Source organism: Oryctolagus cuniculus, chromosome 12 (assembly GCF_051225735.1).
Source record: "Oryctolagus cuniculus isolate XC-2025 breed Fujian yellow rabbit chromosome 12, ASM5122573v1, whole genome shotgun sequence".
In the NCBI taxonomy this organism is placed as follows: Eukaryota; Metazoa; Chordata; class Mammalia; order Lagomorpha; family Leporidae; genus Oryctolagus; species Oryctolagus cuniculus.
Window position 1 is genome coordinate 82,139,188 of NC_142878.1, and position 22,842 is coordinate 82,162,029.

General features: G+C 51.4%; 1 protein-coding gene across 3 annotated transcripts in view; it reads right to left on the bottom strand.

Annotated features, from left to right (window-relative positions):
• Positions 1-22,842, bottom strand: part of MYO1E (myosin IE) — a 226,268-nt gene that overhangs the window by 15,521 nt on the left and 187,905 nt on the right. For all 3 annotated transcript variants that reach the window (XM_008268949.5, XM_089310487.1, XM_089310488.1), the window contains 5 exons: positions 22,538-22,683; positions 12,285-12,431; positions 10,885-11,042; positions 9,258-9,350; positions 4,738-4,939 (listed from right to left, as the gene is read on the bottom strand). In XM_008268949.5, coding sequence (XP_008267171.2) covers positions 4,738-4,939; positions 9,258-9,350; positions 10,885-11,042; positions 12,285-12,431; positions 22,538-22,683 — 746 coding nt within the window. The remainder of the gene's footprint in view (positions 1-4,737; positions 4,940-9,257; positions 9,351-10,884; positions 11,043-12,284; positions 12,432-22,537; positions 22,684-22,842) is intronic.

Sequence of the window (22,842 nt, forward strand, 5' to 3'; positions counted from 1 at the left end):
ATTGGCCTTTAAAAATATGCTCTGTTCCAAAAGGCTGAATCTATAAACATTACTGGAAATGTGGGAGTGGACGCCAGGAATTCCTAGGCTCCGTGTCTGCCCGGCCAGGATATGGCTGCTGCTCCTGTAGATTACGGGTTGAGAAATATTGCTATTGGACACTGGCTGGAAATTTTAAGCGCCTTGAAAATATGACTCCATTAGGAGAGTCTTGACAAGAGACTCTCGGGCAGCTTTACGTTTTTCTATCAACCCCTCCTTTGTGGCACGGCCAGGAGCCTTGCCACGGAACGCTTGCAGTATTTTTTCTGTTGGATTAATCTCTGGAGTATCCTGAAATTTCCTCAAGTTGTCCTTCCGTGAAGTGGACCAGAGGATTAAAAAGGCAACAGACATTTCCAGTCTGGGTTTTAATGCTCCCACGAAGGGGCTGCAGGCAGATCAAGTACATTTCAATTCCAGATTGCCCCGGAGTGGCACAGGAGGAGGCATGAACTGTTTAATCTGATTCTTGCCTGGCCTGTTCTTTCTTTGGGAATCAGAAAAGATCTTCAACTTGACTCAGGCTTTCCTTTTTTGACTTATAAATGTTGGGGTGTTTTGTTTGTTTGATGTGTTTATTTTCATCTACTTGAAATACTGAGCAACAGAGAGATCTTCTATCCATTGGTTTATACCCCAAATGCCCACAGGGTTTGGTTAGTCCAAAACCAAGAGCCTGGAATGCAATCTGGGTCTCTCACATGAGCAGCAGGGACCTAAGCACTTTAGCCATCATCTACCGCCTCCCAGGATGCACTAGCAGGAAGCCAGATCTTAAGTGGAGGAGCCAAGAATTGAACAGGCACTACAACGTGGGATGCACACTTCCCAGGTAGCAGCTGAAGCCGCTGTCTACCATGCCTGCCCCTGGATCAGGCTTTTCAAAAGCAGCTAGCTAAGGATTCCCTCTGCACATCTCCTAGTGTTTCTTGGAGAATGATAATGATGATCTTACTAAGCTACCAAGAGCACAAACATTGCAATGCAAGGTGAAGAATCCAGCTGGAATGGTAATTAGCTTAGTGAAGGCTGCATGCTCTCTCCAAAAATAACCAATTGGTGAAGACTTTCCTGAATTAACTGGAGGTGCTAATTATACCACTTGATTTTATCTATTTTACATGATCCAAAAGAAATAATTGCTCAAGCTAATTATATCTGTAAAGAAAAAGTGCATTGAGGGATGGGAGGGAGATAGGGAAACTAAACCCAGGGTGTGAAAGCCCAAGGAGAAAGAAGGGACCATGGAAATCTTATTTTTTCTTTTTTAGACTGATTCAAGTTCACTGCTTAGAACTATAGTGTATATAGGAATCTTGTCTGTGGAAAAGGTACAAACTTGAGATTCCAAAATTCCCCGCATGCTCCAGCAGCTTTCTGTGGAATACACACAATTCACATTTTCTTGGCAAAGGGGAGGGAATGTGAAGTAATCAGGAGGCTCCCAAAATGCCATCCAAAGGTCTCTGTCTATTTTATAAACTTTTAATCTTCACTTTAATAGCTTTAGGATGTAAACACTAAGTAAGAGCTCAGTTCTTTGACCAGATAATTTTTTAATTAATTACATTTATTTGAAAGGCAGAGTGACAGAGAGATCTCACATGTTCAGGCTTACTCCCCAAATGCCTGCAACTGCCAGAGCTGGGCCAGGCTGAAGCTTGGCAGCTGGCTGTCAATCCGGGTCTCATGTGGATGGCAGGGACCCAAGTACTTGAGCCATCACCTCTCAGGATGTGCATTAGCAGGAAGCTGGATTTAGGAGTGGAGCTGGGACTTGAACCCAGGCACTCTGATATGGGATGCATGCATCTCAAGCAGCAGCTTAACTGTTATGCCAGGGGCTGGCGCTGTGGTGCAGCAGGTTAACGCCCTGGCCTGAAGCGCCGGCATCCCATATGGGCGCCAGTTCTACTCCCGGCTGTTCCACTTCCATCCAGCTCTCTGCTATGGCCTCAGAAAGCAGTGGAAGATGGCCCCACCCACGTGGGAGACCTGGAAGAAGCTCCTGGCTCCCGGCTTCAGATTGGCGCAGCTCCAGCCGTTGCAACCAACTGGGGAGTGAACCATCGGATGGAAGGCTTCTCCCTCCCTCTCCCTCTCCCTCTCCCTGCCTCTCCTCTAACTCTGACTTTCAAATAAATAAATCTTTTTAAAAAAACTTGTTATGCCCAATGCCTGCCCCAAAGGCCTTCATTTCTTAAAGCACGTTGCACAGATTTGCTGACTGTCTGAAGAGGAGGCTGGCTAGGATTCGTGTGCATGCTGGACTTGATGTGCCTGATTAACAATAGACAGGAAAATCTTAGTGCCTGCTAGATGGCAAACCTGTCCTCTCCTTTCAGCCTCCTACAGCAGGACTCCAAGATAGCATGGTGCAAATCCGAAGGCAGCAAAGGGAGTGAGAAGACTCAAATAGGGAACCACACAGCTGCAGGCTGGAAGGGAGCAGCTTCGGTTAAGACACAATGTTCCTAAGTTGCCTGCTTTTGGCTGACAGATGCTCCTAGCTGGCTGATGTGCAAGTCTGTAACTTGCAAAGCGGGCTGGAACGATGGCTGTGCTTGCCAAGACCAAAGCGAGTAGGAAGCTAGCAGACAGAGCTAAGAGATTGGGTGCATTTTGTCGATTACTTTGAATCCTCCGCCTACCTTGGGACATCAAACTGGGACTGAGAAGAACTGTGTGGTTACCGCGAGGCTGTTTGTACATCTGAATAATGTGGTTCTGGGTTACAGGGTGAAAATCCCACCAGCTTAACAGCACCCTTCCAGTCCACCTTTACAGGGACCTATCCCTGGCCTTGTCAAACAGGTACCTTTAGACAAGTGGCTTTCACAATGTGTTCCCGGCAGCAGCAGCCATCAGCCTCACCCAGGAGTTTGGTAGAAACATACATTTTTAGGGGCCGGCACTGTGGTGCAGCAGGTTGAAGCCCTGACCTGAAGCGCCAGCATCCCATATGGGCGCCGGTTCAAGTCCCAGCTCCTCCTCTTCCAAACCAGCTCTCTGCTAAGGCCTGGGGAAGCAGAAGATGGCCCAAGTGCTTGGGCCCCTGCACCTGCATGGGAGACCTGAAAGAAGCTCCTGGCTTCGGATCGGCGCAGCTCTGGCCGTTGCGGCCATTTGGGGAGTGAACCAGCGAATGGAAGACCTGTCTCTACCTCCCTCCTTAACTCTGTCTTTGAAATAAAGAAAATAAATCTTAAAAAAAAAATACATTTTTAAGGCCCAGACGTACTGAGTCAGAAATTCTGGAAGCGGGCCAGCAAGCATGCCACGTGACTGTGGTACACAGTGGAGTTTGAGAACTACCGCTTCTATGTCAGGACAGTCAGGTAATCCATGGCCAACAAGATGGGTGGGACACAGCTATGTATACAAGTGTGGGAGGAGAAAGAGGAGGAGAGAGAGATGCCCAGTGAAGGGTGCTGCCGAGGCAGGAACCACGCCGACCACGGGGCACGGCGGTGGCAGGAGGGCTGCTCAGGGAGGAAGACTCTGCTGTTGCTCAGCACGGGCCTGCTTTGCACGCAGCTCTCTGATCCTCCTCTGGAGCTTCCTCATGGTCCCAGAGACATGGAAAGAATGGAAAAATGGAAGTGGGCCTGAGGCAGGGAAGAGGTAGGAGGGTGGGCTGAGCTCAGTAGACCGAACGGCTCCCCTATTGAGAATCACTAATTCAGCCACCAAGAGATAATGGTTGCATCACCACCACCACCACCACCATCGTCATCATCCCCGTCACCACCAAGGCACCAATAACTGAGTGGCCTCCCACATGCCAAGGACCATGCTAGGCATTTTATGTCTGCATCTCTAGTCCTCCCAACCTCCAGGTGAGCTTGATGGTGCTGCATCAGGGACGCGCCCCGGAAACTGAAGTTCTCCCAAGGTAAGCAGGAAGCCTCTGGCAGATGTGCAGCAGTGACTGCTGGGAAGAATTCCCATCCCTCACCTGGAATTTGACCGCATCACAACATTTCTGCTGGTGCTTCCCACCCGCCCTGTGCCGAATACATGCAGCAACAGGCGCCCCTTCCATCCTGGGCAGTGCATCCCTGGGCTGCTAGAATGTTCTTTTTCTGGTTCCCAAATACACTTCCTGGCAGGGTCTCCTCCCTGGTCTGGGAGTTGGCCCTAGTTCCACCTTCACGACTCCACAGTGGGGTCTCATCCACACTTCACACTGCCAGCTCTATCAGTCTGTAGAGTTTCAGGAATCCTCACTTAGGCTGCAGGGCCTGAGTCCCCTCCCCCACTCTGCCATGAGGATCTATATTCCTAAACAGCCACATCTCGTAGAAGGTTGCCATGCTACTCTCAATGCTGCAAAGACTCCTGGAGCTGCTGTATTCATGCATCTGCAGGCACAGACCCGAATCAAAATACCTCATCATGACTGAAACGTGACAGCATAAAAGGCCCCAGAGCAACCAAATCTTAGGGCTGCTAAGGGACCCCTCTTCTGATGTCTCCAAGGTAAGCTTTCTCTGGACAATGACGTGAGTTGTGTGCTATCAACCTTTAGAAAGGCCAGCATGGCCCCCCAGCCTGGGGTCCTGGATTACAGCATGTGGGTGGAAAATGGAAATTTAGAATCATGCATTATGAGCTCAAAGACTCCCTGAGCCCTTGGTGTGACTGATGGAGACGGAGCTTGCCAGCCTCAGCCACAGCACGTGCGACTCTTACCCTGCAGCCCCCTGGTCCGGGACCTTGAGGAAATCCAGGCTCTCTGGCGTCTGGGACACTCTGTCCGAGCCAGAGGACTGCTGCCGTGGCAAGGGTGGCCGAGCCATAGAAGTGTACAGGCTTCTCTGGTTGGACCTCTGGTTTCCTGGGACGTGGGGCTGTGGCACAAACTGATTTTTGAGGACTCCATTCTGGTGGTATCCTAGAGAGAAGACGACAGAAGAAAATAAAGCTGAAAATTTCTGATCCCTTGCGAAAAGTTCTCCAAATTTCTGCAATCTAAGAGTTCCAGGCAAGAGTTATTTAACTTCTCTGGACCCATTTCTGCTAATAGCATTGGAGGACTGGAGCACTCACATTGTCCTCTCCCGTCCCCCCCCCCCCCTCCAGCTTTACTGAGGTATCACTGACAAATAAAACGGCCTATCTTAAAGGTGTACAGTGTGATCCGGTTAATACACTGTCAGCTGCCCAGGAAGTGGCTGCAACACAGTAGGTCCTCAGCACACGCTCGCTGAATTTGACAATAGAGTCCCCAGATGTTCAGGAATTCCAGGAAAGGTAAGCCTGTGGCGAGCTGGCAGGCACACACTTGGGTCTAAGACAGAATGCGAGGTTATGACTCAGCAGAGCTGGCAGGCAGCTGTTTAAACAGCTTGACATCCATCTCCAAGGGGTCAGTCCTGGTGTCCTTGGCAGGAGCCTGCTGGGTGAGGTGGAGGGAGCACTCCACACAGGCAAGGAAATGTGGCCACCCGGCTGGATCAGTCCAGATGAGCAAATTCTCTCAAAGAGCACTTGCAGTCCAGATTGCATCAGCCGAAAGGTAATGGGTCCTGGTCATGGGCTCCAAACCACGGGTCTTGATAAAGAGGGCATCGTCTTCCCAGGCTATGAAGGAGCCCTTCTCTCTTCTCCTGCTGATAGATCCGGGCAGAGTAGACAAGAGCAAGACTCCCCGAGGCCCACTTCCAACCAAGGCACGACCTTTAGCCAACAGAAGGAATTAGGGGTTCATTCAGTCCTGGCTCTGCCTCTGCTCGCTGCACTGCTCTTGAGCAAGACTGGTGCTCTTGCAGTGCCAGCTTTGTTCATTAAAGAACAAGGAGGGGGCCAGCGCTGCAGCACAGGTTAAGCATCTGCCTATGGCACCAGCATCCCATATGGGCGCCAGTTCGAGTCCTGGCTGCTCCGGTTCTGATCCAGCTCTCTGCTAATGCATCTGGGAAAGCAGCAGAGATAGTCCAAGTGTTTGGGCCCCGGCACACTCGTGGGAAACCCAGAAGATGCACCCGGCTTCAGATCGGCCCAGCTCTGGCTGCTGTGGCCATTTGGGGAATGACCCAGCAGATGGAAGATCTCTCTCTGCCTCTCCCTCTCTCTGCATGTAACTTTGCCTCTCATGGAAATAAAAAGTAAGTCTTGGAAAAAAAAAAAAAAAACAATAAACAAAACAAAACAAAACAAACCAAGAGATTGGTCCAGAGCCTACCTGGTCATTTCCAGCCTTGACATGCAATTTCTCTGTATCTCTGTGTCCGTACTATTGTAGCAGTGGGCTTTGCCCTCCCTAGTAATCGCCTGTGGAGCTCCTACCGTGGCCCATAGTTTTCTGCAGGTGGAGCTCTCAAGAGGCCAGCTCTTCATCTAGTTCTCCACCCCACATTTCCTCCTACAGGGCCCCCAGGCCAGGTCAAAACTAGGCATCGGGGTTGGGGGAAAATGGCCTTTCCCTTCATCTCGTCCCAGTGAGGTCTGCATGGGCTTTCCCCAGCGTCTGGGGAGGGGTGGGGCAGTGCAATCCCACTTGCTGCCAAGGAGAGGGGCATGCCAGAGAGGGCGTGCCTGGGCAGGGATGCCCAACCCAGGGCTGGCAGAGGGGTTGCTCCCCAAGCCGCTGCAGACCCACTGGTCCACGGTGCATTGAGAAATCAAGAGTCAGCATCGATGGGGCCAGCGCTGTAGTGCAGGCGTTAGCTCACCATCTGCAATGCTCAAATCCCATACCACAGTGCCAGTTCGAGTTCCACTGCTCTACTTCCAATCCAATTCCTTGCTAATACACCTGGGAAGGCATAAGATGGCCCAAGTACTCGGGTCCCTGCCACCCATATCAGAGACTCAGAAGAAGCTCCTGGTTTGTCCAGGCCCAGACCCGACTGTCAAAGCCATTTGGGGAGTGAAACAGTGGATGGGAGACCTCTTTGTCTCTCTCTGTGCCTTTCAAATAACTAAATCTTAAAAAGAATATTAAAAAAGGAGCTAGCATTTAGAAACATTCATGGCAGTTTGACAGCTATATTTTATGTCTATTGACTCTAATAAGAATTTTTGGCTTATATTTTGTATGTCTGTGAAATTCCAGTCTTCTAACTATTTCTATTGTATTTTACAAGAGTATGGTTTTGTGATGAACTGGAAATGTTTTCAAAAACTCAGAAAACAAAACAAAATCTTGGCCCTTCCCTATTGATAGTCTGAGAAGCACTAATCCAGTGAATTCAGGTCCTATGGCTTCATTTTATTCATGAAGAAACTGTCACTTCAAGAGACTGGGAGCCGCGCTCCAGGTCACTCGGTGGCCTGGTTTGGCCTGAAGCTACTCTGGCCCACCTGACTGCGGGAAATGAGCTTTCCAGGGAGCCCTGGCCAGAGCAGAGAAGTAATGCGATACTGCAACTGCTTCCTGCCGCTTCCTTTGTACTTGGATTTTCTTCAAAGATCGAGGAAGCAAGGAGGAGAGCGAGCTGGGCCAAGCCAGGAGGGAGGCTGCAGAGACGAGAGTGAGTTCCCACCGCTGGGCGCTGGCTTTCTTCTTCTTCTTCTTCTTTTTTTTTTTTTTTTTTTTTTTGACAGGCAGAGTGGACAGTGAGAGAGAGAGAGACAGAGAGAAAGGTCTTCCTTTTTGCCGTTGGTTCACCCTCCAATGGCCACCATGGCTGGTTCGCTGCGGCCGGCGCATCATGCTGATCCAATGGCAGGAGCCAGGTACTTCTCCTGGTCTCCCATGGGGTGCAGGGCCCAAGGACTTGTGCATCCTCCACTGCACTCCCTGGCCACAGCAGAGAGCTGGCCTGGAAGAAGAGCAACTGGGACAGAATCCGGCGCCCCGACCGGGACTAGAACCCGGTGTGCTGGCACCGCTAGGTGGAGGATTAGCCTAGTGAGCCGCCGTGCCGGCCTGGGCACTGGCTTCTACGTGAGCATGGCCAGGAGGCTTCCGGGGCGGGAGACACAAGAGATGCTTTCACTGCCTGTCCTGGACACAGGTGTACACAGGGATGATCTGAGACGGGAGCTCCCCAAAACCGCCCTCTTGGACCTGGAACCCTAAATTGACTAAACAGCCACCACTCTGGGAACAGCTTTTTGTGAATTGAATTTTGTGGAATGATGGGAAAACATGTCAATCTCCAAAGTGCTCTTGAAACATGAAACAGATGTGGAGGGACACAAAATCTTCAATTTATTCTGGCTTGTTGTTTACTGATCTGCAAGTTATCTTTTTATTTTCAGAAGAATGAGAAATATGAAAATATAGAGGCCCCCCAAACCCCTCTTGCAACAATTTTAAAATTCTTTTAGGGATTTACTAATTTATTTGAAAGGCAGAACAACAAAGAAGGAGAGAGAGAAAGAGCGAGAGGGAGAGAGGGAGAGAGGGAGAGAGGGAGAGAGGGAGAGAGGGAGAGAGGGAGAGAGGGAGAGAGGGAGAGAGGGAGAGAGGGAGAGAGGGAGAGAGGGAGAGAGGGAGAGAGGGAGAGAGGGAGAGAGGGAGAGAGAATCTTCTATCCACTGGTTCACTCCCCTAAAAAGCTACAACAGCCAGGAGGTTTTGGCCAGACTGGAGACAGGAGCTCCGTCCGCGTCTCCCACATCGGTGGCAGGGGCCAAGCACTTGGACCATTATCCACTGCCTTTGCAAGCACATTAGAAGGAAGATGCATTGGAAGCAGAACAGCCAGGACTCCCACTGGCACTCGAGACAGGATGCTGGCATTGCAAGCTGTGGCTTAACCCACTGCGCCACAACACCAGCCTTGACTTGAGAACAGATCTTCCGGATTCTAACTAAGAATAAATTTTTCTGCCCACTCTTTAAGCTGTTAACTAGTTGAAAAATACCACAGAGGGATCTGTCTGGAGCTGGCTAGTGGGGGTGGGGTTAGACCCAACCGACTCCATTTCCATGAAGGCAGCATCCCACATCCTAAAACTGACAGCATTCAGTTGTCACGGAAGAAGGGTTCCTTTTGGCGGATACGGATGCAGGACAGTCTTCCTAAGGGAGTCATACAGACGGGTGATGAAACCCAGACCGTTAGCGCAGTGACGGCTCAGTCTCACCGTCACTTCTCCTAAGTTTGGGGGTCACGAGTAGGGCCAGCGTGTCGGTAGGACACCTGGCGCTGCATCGGTCCGTGGCTGCATTTCCGTGCTAATGGGCTTCTTCCCATTCATAATGGACAACGCCCGGGTCCAGATTTAGTGGCGTCAGTCACGGTGCTCAGGTGGCTCACCTGGGGGAAGCGGGGCAGCTCTCATGGGGTAGTTGGCGTTCTGAGTCCCACTGGAATAACCTCTGTTTTGGATGGTGTTCCTTCTGGTAGGACCTGAAATAAACAAGCAAGACAAAGTGAAAGTCAGTGCGACTTAGGGTTCCCATGGAAAACTTTAGGGAAGGGGACGGGTACAGAGGGGACGGGATAGTCCGTGGAAGTACAGTGCAGGAAGCCCCGGGGTGGGAGAGGCGGGAGCACGTGTCCACAGAGGCACAGTTCTGCATTACTGGAGATGGCGGCTTTTCAAAGACAGAGCGACCATAGACACTGCACACACAGAAGCGCCCAGTGTTAGCTCAGCACCTGGGCTCTGCACAGCAGACACTGGCACCCAGTACAATCCCGCACTGACTGCACACCTGCCTGTGAACGGAGCCCTTCACACACGAGCTCGTGTGTACAGTTTGCCCACCGGGCACAGAGGCCACGAAGGGGGAGCAGATCTGCATGCTCCCCACAGACATGCAGGAACCAGGCGACACCCCTGCGGGCTGGAGTTAGGGCTGGGACGGCAGGGCCAGGAGACATCTCTGAGAACAGTAAAAAGGTCTCAAGTGGGCCATGAAGGAGGGCAGGATAAGCAGCTGCAAGAGGGATGCAGAGGGAATTTCTTGCAAATGGAAGAACTGAAGAACACAGGAAGGTGAGAAGTGACCGAGCACATATGGCATCAAGCAAGGGAACAGCCCTGCGGTCCTGGGAGGGGATGCTGGGTGAGCCGCCCGTGAGGCCCAGCACCAGGCACAGGGCTCCCTGTGGTACTGAGACCACCCCTCCCCACCCAGGAGGGTGTAACCAACTACCCCGTGAGTCCATGTTCTGCTTTGGGCCTACTGAACACCCCATGCACCTTAGCGTGCCCTACTCTGCCCTGCGGTCTGAGCCCCGTGGATGGCTAGGCCTCTGCATGCCAGCTGGGTGTGGCCAATGGGAGGCGCAAGGCAGGAGACAGGAATGCCAAGGACAGAGGGGCTGGGTACTGAGTGTGCCAGCCTCCTGTCTGCATCCTTAGCTCAACCCTTCTCTCCCTCTGCTGCTGCAGGTCTGCTGGCAATAATGTTGCCTTTTCCTGGGACCCTACTTGTTTCCCTCTAACCCCCACCTTTGATTTAAAAGCATCTTCAAAAATGTCACTGAAATGTGCTATCCGTTCCGACCAATATACACACACCAATGCTTCCCGAGTGGGTCCACACACATACAGATACGACAATAGTAATCGGCATTGCACCAACATATCCGAGAGCACACCAATGCATAGCTCTGCAGATGGCTTTGATCAAAGCCTGTTTTATATGTGGCATCCTCTTCATTGACGGGCTATCTGTAGGGCATACGAATCCACAGCCCATGTGATGATGCTGTTCTGTGCATTATAAATGTAAGTTTGTAATGCCAGGCATGCTATTCATAAAGTCGTCAGCTGCCCGTTTCCCTCAATATTTCTCAGACCTGGAACGCCCCCTCCCGGAAGCAGCAGCTATCCTGAGGCAGCCTCCCAGAGCTGGGCATGTACTGTCAGCATTTGGTCACAAGAGCGGGGTGTGGAGCAGCACTGCCGCCGGCAGGGCCCTGGGACACTTACGGGAGTTCTTGGGCAGCCCGGGTCCGATGCTGACCTGTAGCACTTTGTTACTGGGCTTGAGGATGGCCAGGTCACCGAAGCCTTGGTGAAACTGCACCTGCCGAGAGCCCCCAGCGCTCCAGGGACCCCAGTTCTCCTTTTTCAACTTCAGTTCAAGCCTGCAGCAAGGGCATGTGTTGGAATTAACAACCCGATCAGAATAACGGTGCTCACGGACCCCAGCAGGACGTTCAGCTGCAGGGAAGGTGCGCCACACCATGCGGTAAACCTGGCCAGTGGGGACCAGGTGCAGGGCCCTGGGGGTGGGCACAGCAGCCGCCAGGTGACCACTGCGCCAGAAGCAGATGCCTCGGGGAGCAGCACCTGTGAGAAGCCAGTTGGCCAGGGAGACGCCTGCTCACTGGCCAGCGTCACTTTGTCAGGTGGACTCAGAAGCAACTGTCAGAAGGGACAATTTCCAGGCCACACCTGCTGTGCCGCGTCACTGTGCTTTCCACTGGACCTTGTGGGAGACTGAGAGATGCCAGGCACGAGGCGCCTGAGGGCACCTTGGCAGAACGTGACCACGATTTAACTGTGATCACATCATTACCACCACTCCCCACACCCAGGGAGGGACAAAAGCATGAGCTGCCAAGATCCAAGTAGAAGGGAAGCGTTCTCATTGTTCCCAACTCCACAGCCAGTTTGAAAGTTTCCCTTGCACCTCTAGGCCTCCATTATGCAACCCATATTCTATTTAAGCTTGTGTTTTCTCATGTTGCAACAAAGAAAAACCATTTTCAGTAGCTGTCTATTAGACACCTCCCTCATCGAGGCACTGAGGCTTGGTCTCGGCCTCATTCTTCTCAGCAGGAAGAAGCAGATTGTATTTCCATTTCATAGATGGGGAGATTTAACAGGAAAGGCTAAATAACACACACACAGCGAACGGGAGAGTAGAAGTTCAACAGGATGCCTATAGCTGGTCCATTTGCCCATGTTGTCAGGGAGCGGAGACCCAGGCGGCAGCCGCCCCCGGCCCCCAGACTCCAGATGCCCCCGCTCCGTCATCTCACCCGCTCCCTGCCTGACTGCACCTTCTGCTCGGCTAAATAAAAGCCTCTTCGTGGTGATTCATAAAGACGTGCCTTTCCCTGCCTTGCTTTGCTGGTCTTCATCTAAATCAGGAAACGCACCACTCTCTGAAGTTACTGGTTCACAACCACCCAGTCTGTCTTCTGCAGCTGCTAATATATCCCTGGGGGGAAACTGAGGCACCCAGGGGTGGGAGCCAGTCAAACCCCACGTGCCACCCCACCCTGTCCCCCACTTCCCCTCCTCTCGGCCTGAATCTCTGGGGTGAGCTCAAGGCCCCTTTCTGCTCTGCTCAGCAGCGAGAGCCCCAGGTTCCAACTTACGTGTTGCTGAATTTCAGAGGTAGTTGCTTCTGAGTCTTTTCCTCGTATCGCTTTGCTAAGAGGCTTAAGAATTCAGTTTTGAAGACGGATTCGAGCAAACTGTCATACTCTTGCTCATGGAGGATGAAAATGTCATCCTGCATGGTGCTGTAGAGAGAGTGGACAAACTTCATCACAGAGGCACTGGGGCTTCCTGCTTTACTCTCTGGCTCATTTAGCTAACAGCTAGTACTAGGCTTCCATAGTTCTTCTTATCATAACAGATCAGCTTTAAAACAAAACACAACCAGAATGAATCACATGATACAACTGCTGGCATGTGCCCTTGAAGGAATTTGATAGCTCACCAAAAGCATAACCAGAATAGCTCTCCCACGTGACTTTTACGATACAGGGTTATTCATTTGAAAGTCAGATTGAGTGAGAGAGTGGGAGAGAGTGAGAGAGATTGAGAGAGACTGGATCTTCCATCCAATGGTTCACTCTCCAAATGGCCATTGGACCAGGTTGAAGCATCAGAAGTAGAGCAGCTCAGACTTGAACCAGCACCCACATGGGATTCTGGGGTTGCAGGTGGCGGCTTCACCCACCATGCCACGGCATTGGCCCCTGCTGTGTAATTTTTAAAGTCAGGACAATTTAGCCCATATATAAAAAAATCTATTTTCAAATTCTATATCCTTAAGATCCTAAAAACCCAGAATATTATTAATAGAATGTGACTGAAATTGAATAATTCCATGTAAGTTTCAAGGTGGTAAAATTTCTCTAGTCATAGCTATTGTAATAAATTTGAACTTGAAGAACTGCAAGCTTGCTTATCAAAAGGGAAGCCAGCGTCCTGGATTTCAGAGGCACTCGCTAAGAGCCTGCTGGCAACGGTTGGGCTTCTCCTGCCTGCCAGGCTGCTAGAATGTCCAGGTAGATCCAGGCACTGAGATACCCAAGGCAGGTGTACAAACAGCAAGCAAGCACACAACAGCACCTTCAGACGAACACATCTTTGCAGGAATTACAGGTCTGGGCAGGATAGGGGACTGGGACAGTCATGCCTGCAGGTGACAGCATATTCACAGTTCCAGGGAGCACAGGAGAGAGAGGCTGAGGCAAACCTTGCCCACACCAGACGCTGCAGGAGGCAACAGCACCTATGTAACTGAGGAGCTCTGTTCGCTAGGCTCTGAGCCTCACTGCTCAGTGAATGAGGCCGCCAGCAAAAGCCACGTGATACCCAAGGATCTCCAAGCACCACTGTCAAATAATCAAGACAACCTTTCAACAGATGGCATTTTGTTTCCCGATTACGTGAATCGGCTTCAGTGCACTGACCAGGGTGATATTTTAATCTTTCCCAGTGCAGGACACACCCAAGAGGTGGTCCTTTTAAAATCCAGAGCCAAGCTGTACATCAAATTGGAGCCAAGCTCTGCTGCTAGTGTCCCCGGGACAAGTAGGATTCGTGTGGTTGAGACACAGCTGATGGCGAGGCAAGGGGAACAGGTGGTGGACTAGGGTATAAAGAATCTTTCAGACTGGGCGTGGATCCTCCATGTATAACTTGACTTCCTCATCGTATCTGTATTTACTTTAGAGGAAGAGAGACAGAGGCAGACAAAGCGGGCTCCCATCTGCTGATTTACTCCCCAGAGGCTCGCAATGGCTGGAGCTGTGCCAACGTGGAAGCTGGGAGCCAGAAACTCAATTGAGGTCTCCCATGAAGGTGGCAAAAACCCCATCAGTTGAGCCATCACCACTGCTTTCCAGGGCCTGCACTGGCAAGAGGCTGGAGTTGGCAGCAGGGCCAGGACTCAAACTCGGGTATTCTGATGTGGGATGCAGGCTTTAAACTGTGTCTTAACCACTAAACTAAAAGCCCACACCTTGAACTTCATCCATTTAAATGACAGCTCCTGCAGTCTGTGTTCAGTTCACTGAAAATGACAAAGTAGGGTTGGGCCTTCGTTGGCACCACAGGTCCTCCTTTGACAGACAGCGCTGGTGGGCTCTCTCCCAGGCCTGTTGGGGACCTGCAGGCACAGCCACAGTCTCTCCGATGGTGCAGATATGTCCCTCTCCCCTACCTCTAATCCGTCTCTTAACTGTCAGGGCGGCAGAATTGAGAGGTGGGCGTCCCGGGTGGGTGACTAAGTCAGGACCGTGCCTAAAAGAGGTGCAGTGGAGCCGTCTGCCTCTTCTGCTACGTGAGGCCGCAGGAAGAAGTGTCCCCTCTGAAACAGAATGCCCGTTTGCCACAAACCAAAGCTACCTGTGCCTTGATCTTAAACCTCCAACCTCCAGCCTCCAGCCTCCAGCCCTGCGAGAAATAAGTTTTTGTTCTTTACAAACGACCCAGTCTCGGGCATTCTGCTATAGCAGTGGGGTAGACTAAGACAACTTCCTCCCATGAGGTTCAGCCCGCCCCTCGGCTGCCCTACAGCAAAGGGGCCTGGTTATCCCCAGGAGGGATGGGGGTCTCAGGCAGGGGCACAGCGCAGTGGGACTCTAAGGTGCAGAGTGGCAGGACGCACAGAGCACAGGGCGGGAAGGGGGTTGTACCTGAGCAAAGGGACGCGGCCCTCGCCCAGCCCGGTTATCAAAGAAGAGTGTGCCAAAGAGTCCGCCTTAGAAGTCACAACACTTTACGGGCATTTGTGGGTGAGTACTGGCCATTATGTTCTCTCAAGACTGTCTCAAACATCTCTTCTTCATAACCACACTTCTTGCCCACTCTTGAGATTGCAGCAACATAGGCTTTGCTGTCGTAATGAAGCCCCTGACCATCAGTGGCTTAAAGAGAGCATTTTCATCTATTACTCAACGGTGTGTGCAGAAGCAGTTCAGCGCCAACAGGCCGGCTCTCCAGTGCCTAGGAGACAAGGAACTACTTCTTCCCTTAAAGGCATGACCAGGAAGTTGCATGAAGCACTTCTGGTCACACCCCATTGGCCAGAACTCAGTCACATGGTTATAGCTAGCTGCAAGGAAGCCTGGGAAATGTAGTCTTTTGAGTAGGCTGCTAACGATATAAAAAGATAAGAATGGGCACTGTGGGAGAGCTCACAATTTCCACTACATTTCCTTATTCACAAACACTTCCGAAAGGACAACTGAAAAATCTTTTCCAGGGCTGGCGCCGCAGCTCAATAGGCTAACCCTCCGCCTGCGGTGCCGGCACACCGGGTTCTAGTCCTGGTTGGGGCGCCAGATTCTGTCCCAGTTGCTCCTCTTCCAGTCCAGCTCTCTGCTGTGGCCCGGGAAGGCAGTGGAGGATGGCCCAAGTGCTTGGGCCCTGAACCTGCATGGGAGACCAGGAGAAGCACCTGGCTCCCGGCTTCGGATCAGCGCGGTGTGCTGGTCGTAGTGGCCACTGGAGGGTGAACCAATGGTAAAGGAAGACCTTTCTCTCTTACTATCCACTCTGCCTGTCAAAAAAAAAAAAAAAAAAAAAAAAAAAAAAAAAAAAAAAGAGAGAGAGAGAGAGAAAAGAAAAATCTTTTCCAAAAAGTTGAGAAGAATGTATCTCAGAGGGTGTGGCTACACAGCCACGGTCACCTTGTTTCTGGGCAAATGAAAACTGTGGAACTGTCTTGGTCATTTTAACATTTCAAAATAAAAGCACTCTGTGAAAGGCTGTGCAGAAGAGCTCTGCCCAGTCACCTGGAGTCAGCGAGGTCGAGTGCGCACATCCCAGCACCGAGAGGCCACGGCCAGCGTGTGTGATGGCCAGCGGTGGGGCAAATGAGAGACACGGCTCCTGGGCAACAGGGGCGGGGATTGAACTCACTCCTGGTTTAGGCGGTCGACTCAGAATGCTGCTGCCACATATCCACGCGTCTGCTTGCCTGGCTGTCCTATGGCTGGACGGCGATGCTTCAACAGGGCTAAGTGAGCCCAACACAAGTAACTTCGAGCACTCCCGTCTAGTATGCTTAGATTTATTAGCCTTTTCATTATCATAAAGAAAAAAAGCCAGCAAGCCAAAACATCAAGGTCCATGATCAGCCTGAATCTAGAACTGAGAAGAGAGGTGTTTGGTACTCTGCCTTCAACCATCAGATCCAAAACCCTCCCTTTGGTGACCCATGCAGAGGAGTTAGTCCAACAGGCCTCCCCCAGGCCAGCGTTTCAGCCTGCACCCCTTTCCTTAGCTCATGCTCCTGGACCTGAACACAAAGCTTTCAGGTTTATTTATTCTTAAAAAAAAAAAAAAATCAGACTTATCTTTGGACTTCACCCCGTCTTATTTCATATGCTCAAGCTGCAATTCCTTGCAGATGTTGACGCTGTACCCTGTGTTGAAAGATCCTTCACTCATCTCTGGTTTGGCTGGGCGATTGTTTTTTTATTTCCCCATCTTTGTGGCTTATTATATTGCTGACAACACTAGGAAATAACATGTGACTCTCTTGACCAGTATATATCTTCTTCATGAAAATGTTAGCTGCAAAACACTGAGTCCTACAGGAATTGACTTTAAAAGCTGAGAAGGCAGGGAGCAAGGGCAGTCCTGCCTTTGTTGAAGCCTTTATCTGAAAGGGTTTCTTCTGATTACGAAAAGTGTGCTGCTGTCACCAAAGTGCAAGACACAGGGGTGAAAAAAGAACATGAACCTTGCCCAGAATTCTACCACTCAGCAGAAACACTGGCACCAGTTTAGATTCTTCTTCAGGTCTCAGAAGAGTCCCAGCACCGGCGTGGTCTGCATGGAAGCTTCCTGCAGAAAGGCCCACCCTCCTCGTCTATGTACCAGGAGGATCGGGTCAACCATTCTCTGCCCACTAGCGACTGCTGGGCACATGTCTGCTTAGGTGTGTGCTCAGCCTTCCAGAATGGAAAGTAACTGGTCTCATCCACCTCTGAACCCCAGGGCTCAACATAAGGCAGACACTCAATCCAACAGCGGTGACAGCTCTGGGTTCCCAAAATCTGCAGGCCACGGCACATCAAGAAGCAGTAATGCTGGCCGGCGCCGCGGCTCACTAGGCTAATCCTCCGCCTAGCGGCGCCGGCACACCGGGTTCTAGTCCCGGTCGGGGCGCCGGATTCTGTCCCGGTTGCCCCTCTTCCAGGCCAGCTCTCTGCTGTGGCCAGGGAGTGCAGTGGAGGATGGCCCAGGTGCTTGGGCCCTGCACCCCATGGGAGACCAGGAAAAGCACCTGGCTCCTGGCTCCCGCCATCGGATCAGCGCGGTGCGCCGGCCGCAGCGCGCCGGCCGCGGCAGCCATTGGAGGGTGAACCAACGGCAAAGGAAGACCTTTCTCTCTGTCTCTCTCTCTCTCACTGTCCACTCTGCCTGTCAAAAAAAAAAAAAAAGAAAAAAAAAGAAAAAAAAAAGAAGCAGTAATGCTTAAGGTCAGTGGGAGAGGTGACAAAGAGGGCTGTTCTCATTGCCCAAGAGATGAGAGCAGACAGGCAGTGAAACCTAGGAGAGAACACCCGCTGACCAGGGACCTGGGACCTCTGTCTAAAGCACTCTCTTCTCGGTCACTTTTCCAATCACTTGTTACGTATTGGAAACTCTATTGACCCAGACAGCCATGCAATCTTCAAGTCCTGGCCTTCTGCAGTCCACTACTGCAGCAGGCAATTAGCCTAGGGGGGAAGATGCCCATGAATCACCTCACAGCGCCTGGGTTTCATCCCCAGACTACAGCTTCTGGCTTGAGAGCATCCTCCTAAGGAACATCCACCTTTGGAGGCAGCAGTGGTGCCCAAGTAAATGGGGCCCTGCCACTCGCGTGGGAGCCTTGGAAGGTGGCCCTGGTACAGCACGAGCTATTGTAGGCATTTTGGTGAGGGAGCCAGCAGATGGGAGTTCTCTGTACCTCCCTGCCTCAAAAAAAAAAAAAAAGTCTCATCAGAGAGGGCCCCAATCTGAAATTCCATGGCATCAATCCCATTTCCTCCAGTAGGAAAGCCAAGAACATGGGACGTGTGGACAACCTGCTAGCGAGCTGAGGTTTTCACTTAAGAGCAAGGCCAGGTCAGCGCTGGGACAAGAAAGATCTTGAAGGGTCCCTCGCAAACTGCTGTGCGCCTGCTGCTGACAGACACCCCAAGCCTCGGAACCCCACTTCTCAACTCTATGCTGGCGTGCTACCTCCTGACACTTTTGCCAAGTCTCCCGTGAAGGTGCCAGTGTTTCGGTGTAATTTTTAGGTAGATAAGGATGATTCTTTTCAAATTATCCCCAAGTCCCTCTGAGAACCCGCAGTCTCCCATCTTTCAGAGCCGCTGGCCCTGTTCCTGCCTGCTGTGATCCTGTTTCTATCTTTGCAAATGGAAACTTTAAAAATTTGTAGCATACTCATAGAAAGACTTCCAAAAGCTAATGTCTACTGCAGGACAGGGAAAATGTTGCATGGAGAAAATTCCAAATACATAAAAATTAAGAACAGTAGAATGCACTGCCACTGTTAGCAGGCTTTGTTACTGGCCATGGGCAACCATGTTTACCTGCCTCTCCCCACTTCAACTCCCAAGCTAGGTTAATTTAGAGCAAATATATAAACGTATTATTTTTTATCCTTACGTATTTCAGTGTGTATCATGAAAGACAAAGTCTCTCAAATGAAAATAACCATACTGTGGTGATGGGCATTTGCCACAGTGGTTAAGATGCTAGCTGGGTTGCTCGTGTCCTAAACTGGAGTGCCTGGGTTCTTGTCCTGGCTCTGCTTCCAATTATAGTTTCTTGCTAGTGCATGCCCTGGGAGACAGCAGGCAATGACTCAAGTACTTGGTTCCCTGCCACCCACTTGGGAGCCGTGGATTGAGGCCCTGGCCCAGTCCTAGTTGTTACAGGCATTTGAGGAGGGAACCAGCAGATGGTGGTACATGTACTCTGTCTCCCTCCCAGATAATAATTTAAAAAGCCTATGATGCTATCATCACATCTCAAGAAATAATAAATCACTCCTAACAAATACATTTAGTCACACTCATATTTCCATTTTCTCATGACTGCTGGCTTGTTAGAAGAGGGGGATGGGGTCCACTTTGTCCTGACATTAGTTTAAGAGTTACAGGGAGCTCAAAGATCAGGCGTGTGGGTTCCTTTCAGTCTTTTTTTTTTTTTTTTCCCGGACAGACAGAGAGTGAGAGAGAGAGAGAGAAAGGTCTTCCTTCCGTTGCTTCACCCCCCAAATGGCTGCTACGGCCGGCGCTGCACCGATCTGAAGCCAGGAGCCAGGTGCTTCCTCCTGGTCTCCCATGTGGGTACAGGGCCCAAGCACTTGGGCCATCCTCCACTGCCTTCCCAGGCCACAGCAGAGAGCTGGCCTGGAAGAGGGGCAACCGGGACAGAATCTGGCGCCCCGACCGTGACTAGAACCTGGTGTGCCGGTGCCTCAGGCGGAGGATTAGCCTAGTGAGCCGTGGCGCCAGCCTCTTTTATTTTATTTTATTTTTATTTTTTTTGACAGGCAGAGTGGACAGTGAGAGAGAGACAGAGAGAAAGGTCTTCCTTTCTAGAGGAGTTCAAAGGAGCCATCACTCTAGCCAGCGGTCAACCAGGACATCTCACAAATTTTTAAAAACACATACAGATGTTACACCTTTTTCCCAAAGTACAAGACAACAATTCAAGTCTTTCTCTGTGCCAGTACTGCAGTATTCTGAGACACACCACCCACCCACATGCACACGTTTAGCACTCTGGTAGCACGATGAATTTCGACTCTGGGTTTGATTCTGCACACAGCATCACCCCTTGGGGTGCTCTCCTGACTTGGTCTCTGATCCAGTGTGTCAAGGAAACAGGAAAACAACATTAACTTTGGTTAGTGGGAGGCACAGTGAGTGCAGTACCAGACATCACAAGTTAAAATGTCTCAGTCTCTCTCCTTTTCCCCCTAGAGCCAGAAAAACTTTTAGGCTAAATACATCATTTAATTACATCCTCCACAAAGGGAAGGCCACAAGAAAACAAACTTCCAGGCCCTGAATACTAAACAGGAAGAAGACAGACAGCTGGCTTTACCATGAGACACTGTATCCTCAGAGGTTGAGAAGGAAAAAAGAAAAAAGCAAGGGAGATGTCTGGGAGTGGGCAGGCGTGGTTGCTAAGCCTTAAGTCTTGATCGGCGGCACAGCAAGCACTAGTACAAATGCAGGTGCTGTCTTCAGGAGCCTGAGGGACTGAAGATGAACCTAGGCAGTACCTAGGTACTCGCAGCGGATAGGCACTCAGCCTAGGGTTAAGATGCCCACACCTGGGCTGGTGCTGTGGTGTAGTGGGTAAAGCCGCCACCTGCTGTGGCGGCATCCCAGATGGGTACCTGTTCCAGTCCCGGCTGCCCCACTTCTGATCCAGCTCTCTGCTATGGCCTGGGAAAGCAGCAGAAGATGGCCCAAGTCCTTGGGCCCCTGTACCTGGGTGGAAGACCCAGAGGAGGCTTCTGGCTTTTGATTGGCACAGCTCTAGCTGTTGTGGCCATTTGAGGAGGGAACCAGCAGATGGAAGACCTCTCTCTCTTCCTCTATGCCTCTCCTTCTCTCTGTGTAACTCTGACTTTCAAATAAAGAAATCTTTTTCAAAAAGAAGAAGAGATGCCCACACCTCACATCACAGTGCCTGGAATCTATTTGCAGCTGTGGCTCCTGACTCTGGCTTCCCGCTAATGCAGACCATGGGAGGCTGCAGTCATGGCTGCAGTAGCTGGGTTCCTGCCACCCCTGTGGGAAACCTGGATTGTGCCCCTGGTCCCCAGCTTTGCCCAGGAGGCCAGCCCTGGCTATTGAGGAGTGAACCAGTGCACAGCAGAGATACCTCTCAGACTCTCAAAACAAAACAAAACAAAACTATCACTCTCAGAATCATGACCTCTGGTGCCCTTGAGCTGTGATGACCTGAGTTTTAGAAACAGCCACTGTCAAGTGTACACAGCATCTTTCAGCTCACCCAGCTGAGCCCAGGCCCAGCAGGTTCTCATGAAAGGGGAAAAAAAAAAAAAAAAAAAGGAAGACACTTCTGGTTGTGTTCTTTGGAATTCCAAGGGCAGCTCCAGGGCCTGGCCAGGAGGAGTGTGGCCAGTGGGGCTGTGACTCAGCTGGGGCACTGAATACACAGGGAGACCTCTGCAAACCGCTTGGCTCCTCCTGCCTCTCGCTTACTCCTGCAGCCCAAGGCACCCGGACCCAGCAGAGGCAGAGCTGCACAAGGGGTCTGCTGCCCTCGTCTGCTTAGCCATTTTCCCACATCTGGGCTGGCACATTGTACACACTTAACCTCCCCGCACTGCCAAGCCTTTTATCCAGGAAAATTAGGAACAGATAGACTCAGACACCACAGAGGCACAGGCAGAAATGGACAGATGGGCAAATCTGCTTTGGATTATCACACAGGAGCCAGGAGTTCCCGCCTGGTGGGTCACACGGCTGAGCACGTCAAAGGCCTGCTTTTTCCCAAGCGCGACAGTCTCATTCTCTCTCTCTCTCTCTCTCTCCCCCATGTGGAGTGAGAGTTCACAGCAGGGTCCAGACAGGCTCACAAGGGCAGCCCAAAGCATCCCCCGGCAAAGACAGTGCTAGGTTCAGAGAGGCCCAATGAGGAAGCTCCTGGGTTCTTTCTCTTTCCTGTTTCCCATGCACTGGGAGGAGGCCCTATCAGCAGGGAGACCCGAATCTAGGAGTTCTCAGCCTGGGAGCACACTGAGAAGTCTTCTCCTGTCCAAAGCAAGCCGGAGTGCCTGTGCGAGGACTTGCGGAAGCAATCCGCGTCCCCACCTGCCTGTGAACTTGGCACTGGAGGGAGCATGTAGCCATGACTCAGGGGCTACAGATGTTGGAGACCAAGTCATTGTCCTCCCTAAGGAAGCCCCAAGGACAACCCAAAGAACCCTCCCTTCCCAGACACCTGTGCTTGGCCTCGGCAGGTGAAAGGGGTCAGATTTTCAGACTGGGTGAGGTGGGCGGGGGGACAGGGCTCTGAACCCTTGGCTCCACTTCAATAAGAGCAATTACGCTCTGATGTGTTCTGTATATGAGGTTTATTGCTAAAACTATATGGGAACCACAGGTCCAAGTTCCCCTTGATTAGAAGAGGGGACCCGAAGGCAACCTTTGCTTGGTGTCTTAGTCCTGTCACATCTCCACTCCCTGAGACTGTGAAGTTCAAGTCTGCTTTGGCAGGCAAGGAGACTCCCCCTCTCCCCTCCATGGTTGAGGACTGGGACTGGGTGTATCTGGAACGGCTGGTGGCGATGCTGAGAAGCAATGGGCGGTGCTGCCCGTGCCTCTCCTCCTCCACTCACCTTAGGGACACGGACAGGATCCTCTCCACCTCGATCCTCCGTTTCAGAACTTCCTTCACAAGGCCTTTGTCGGGGCCCTGTTTGATCTTTTCTCGGCCGATCAAGTACAAGCACTTCGGGGTGAGAAGCAGGTCCCGCTTTACGCCCTGTAAGGAGAGGCGCTTTCAGCAGGTGGGTCGAGGGGACCGAGGTCACGGGCAGCAGAGCAGAGGGGCGCTGCCTCGGGCCGCACACCTTGGCCGCCAATGCTTGTCTCAGCGGGCCCCTGGCAGACTGGAAGACAGCACTGCTAACAGTCATTCCGC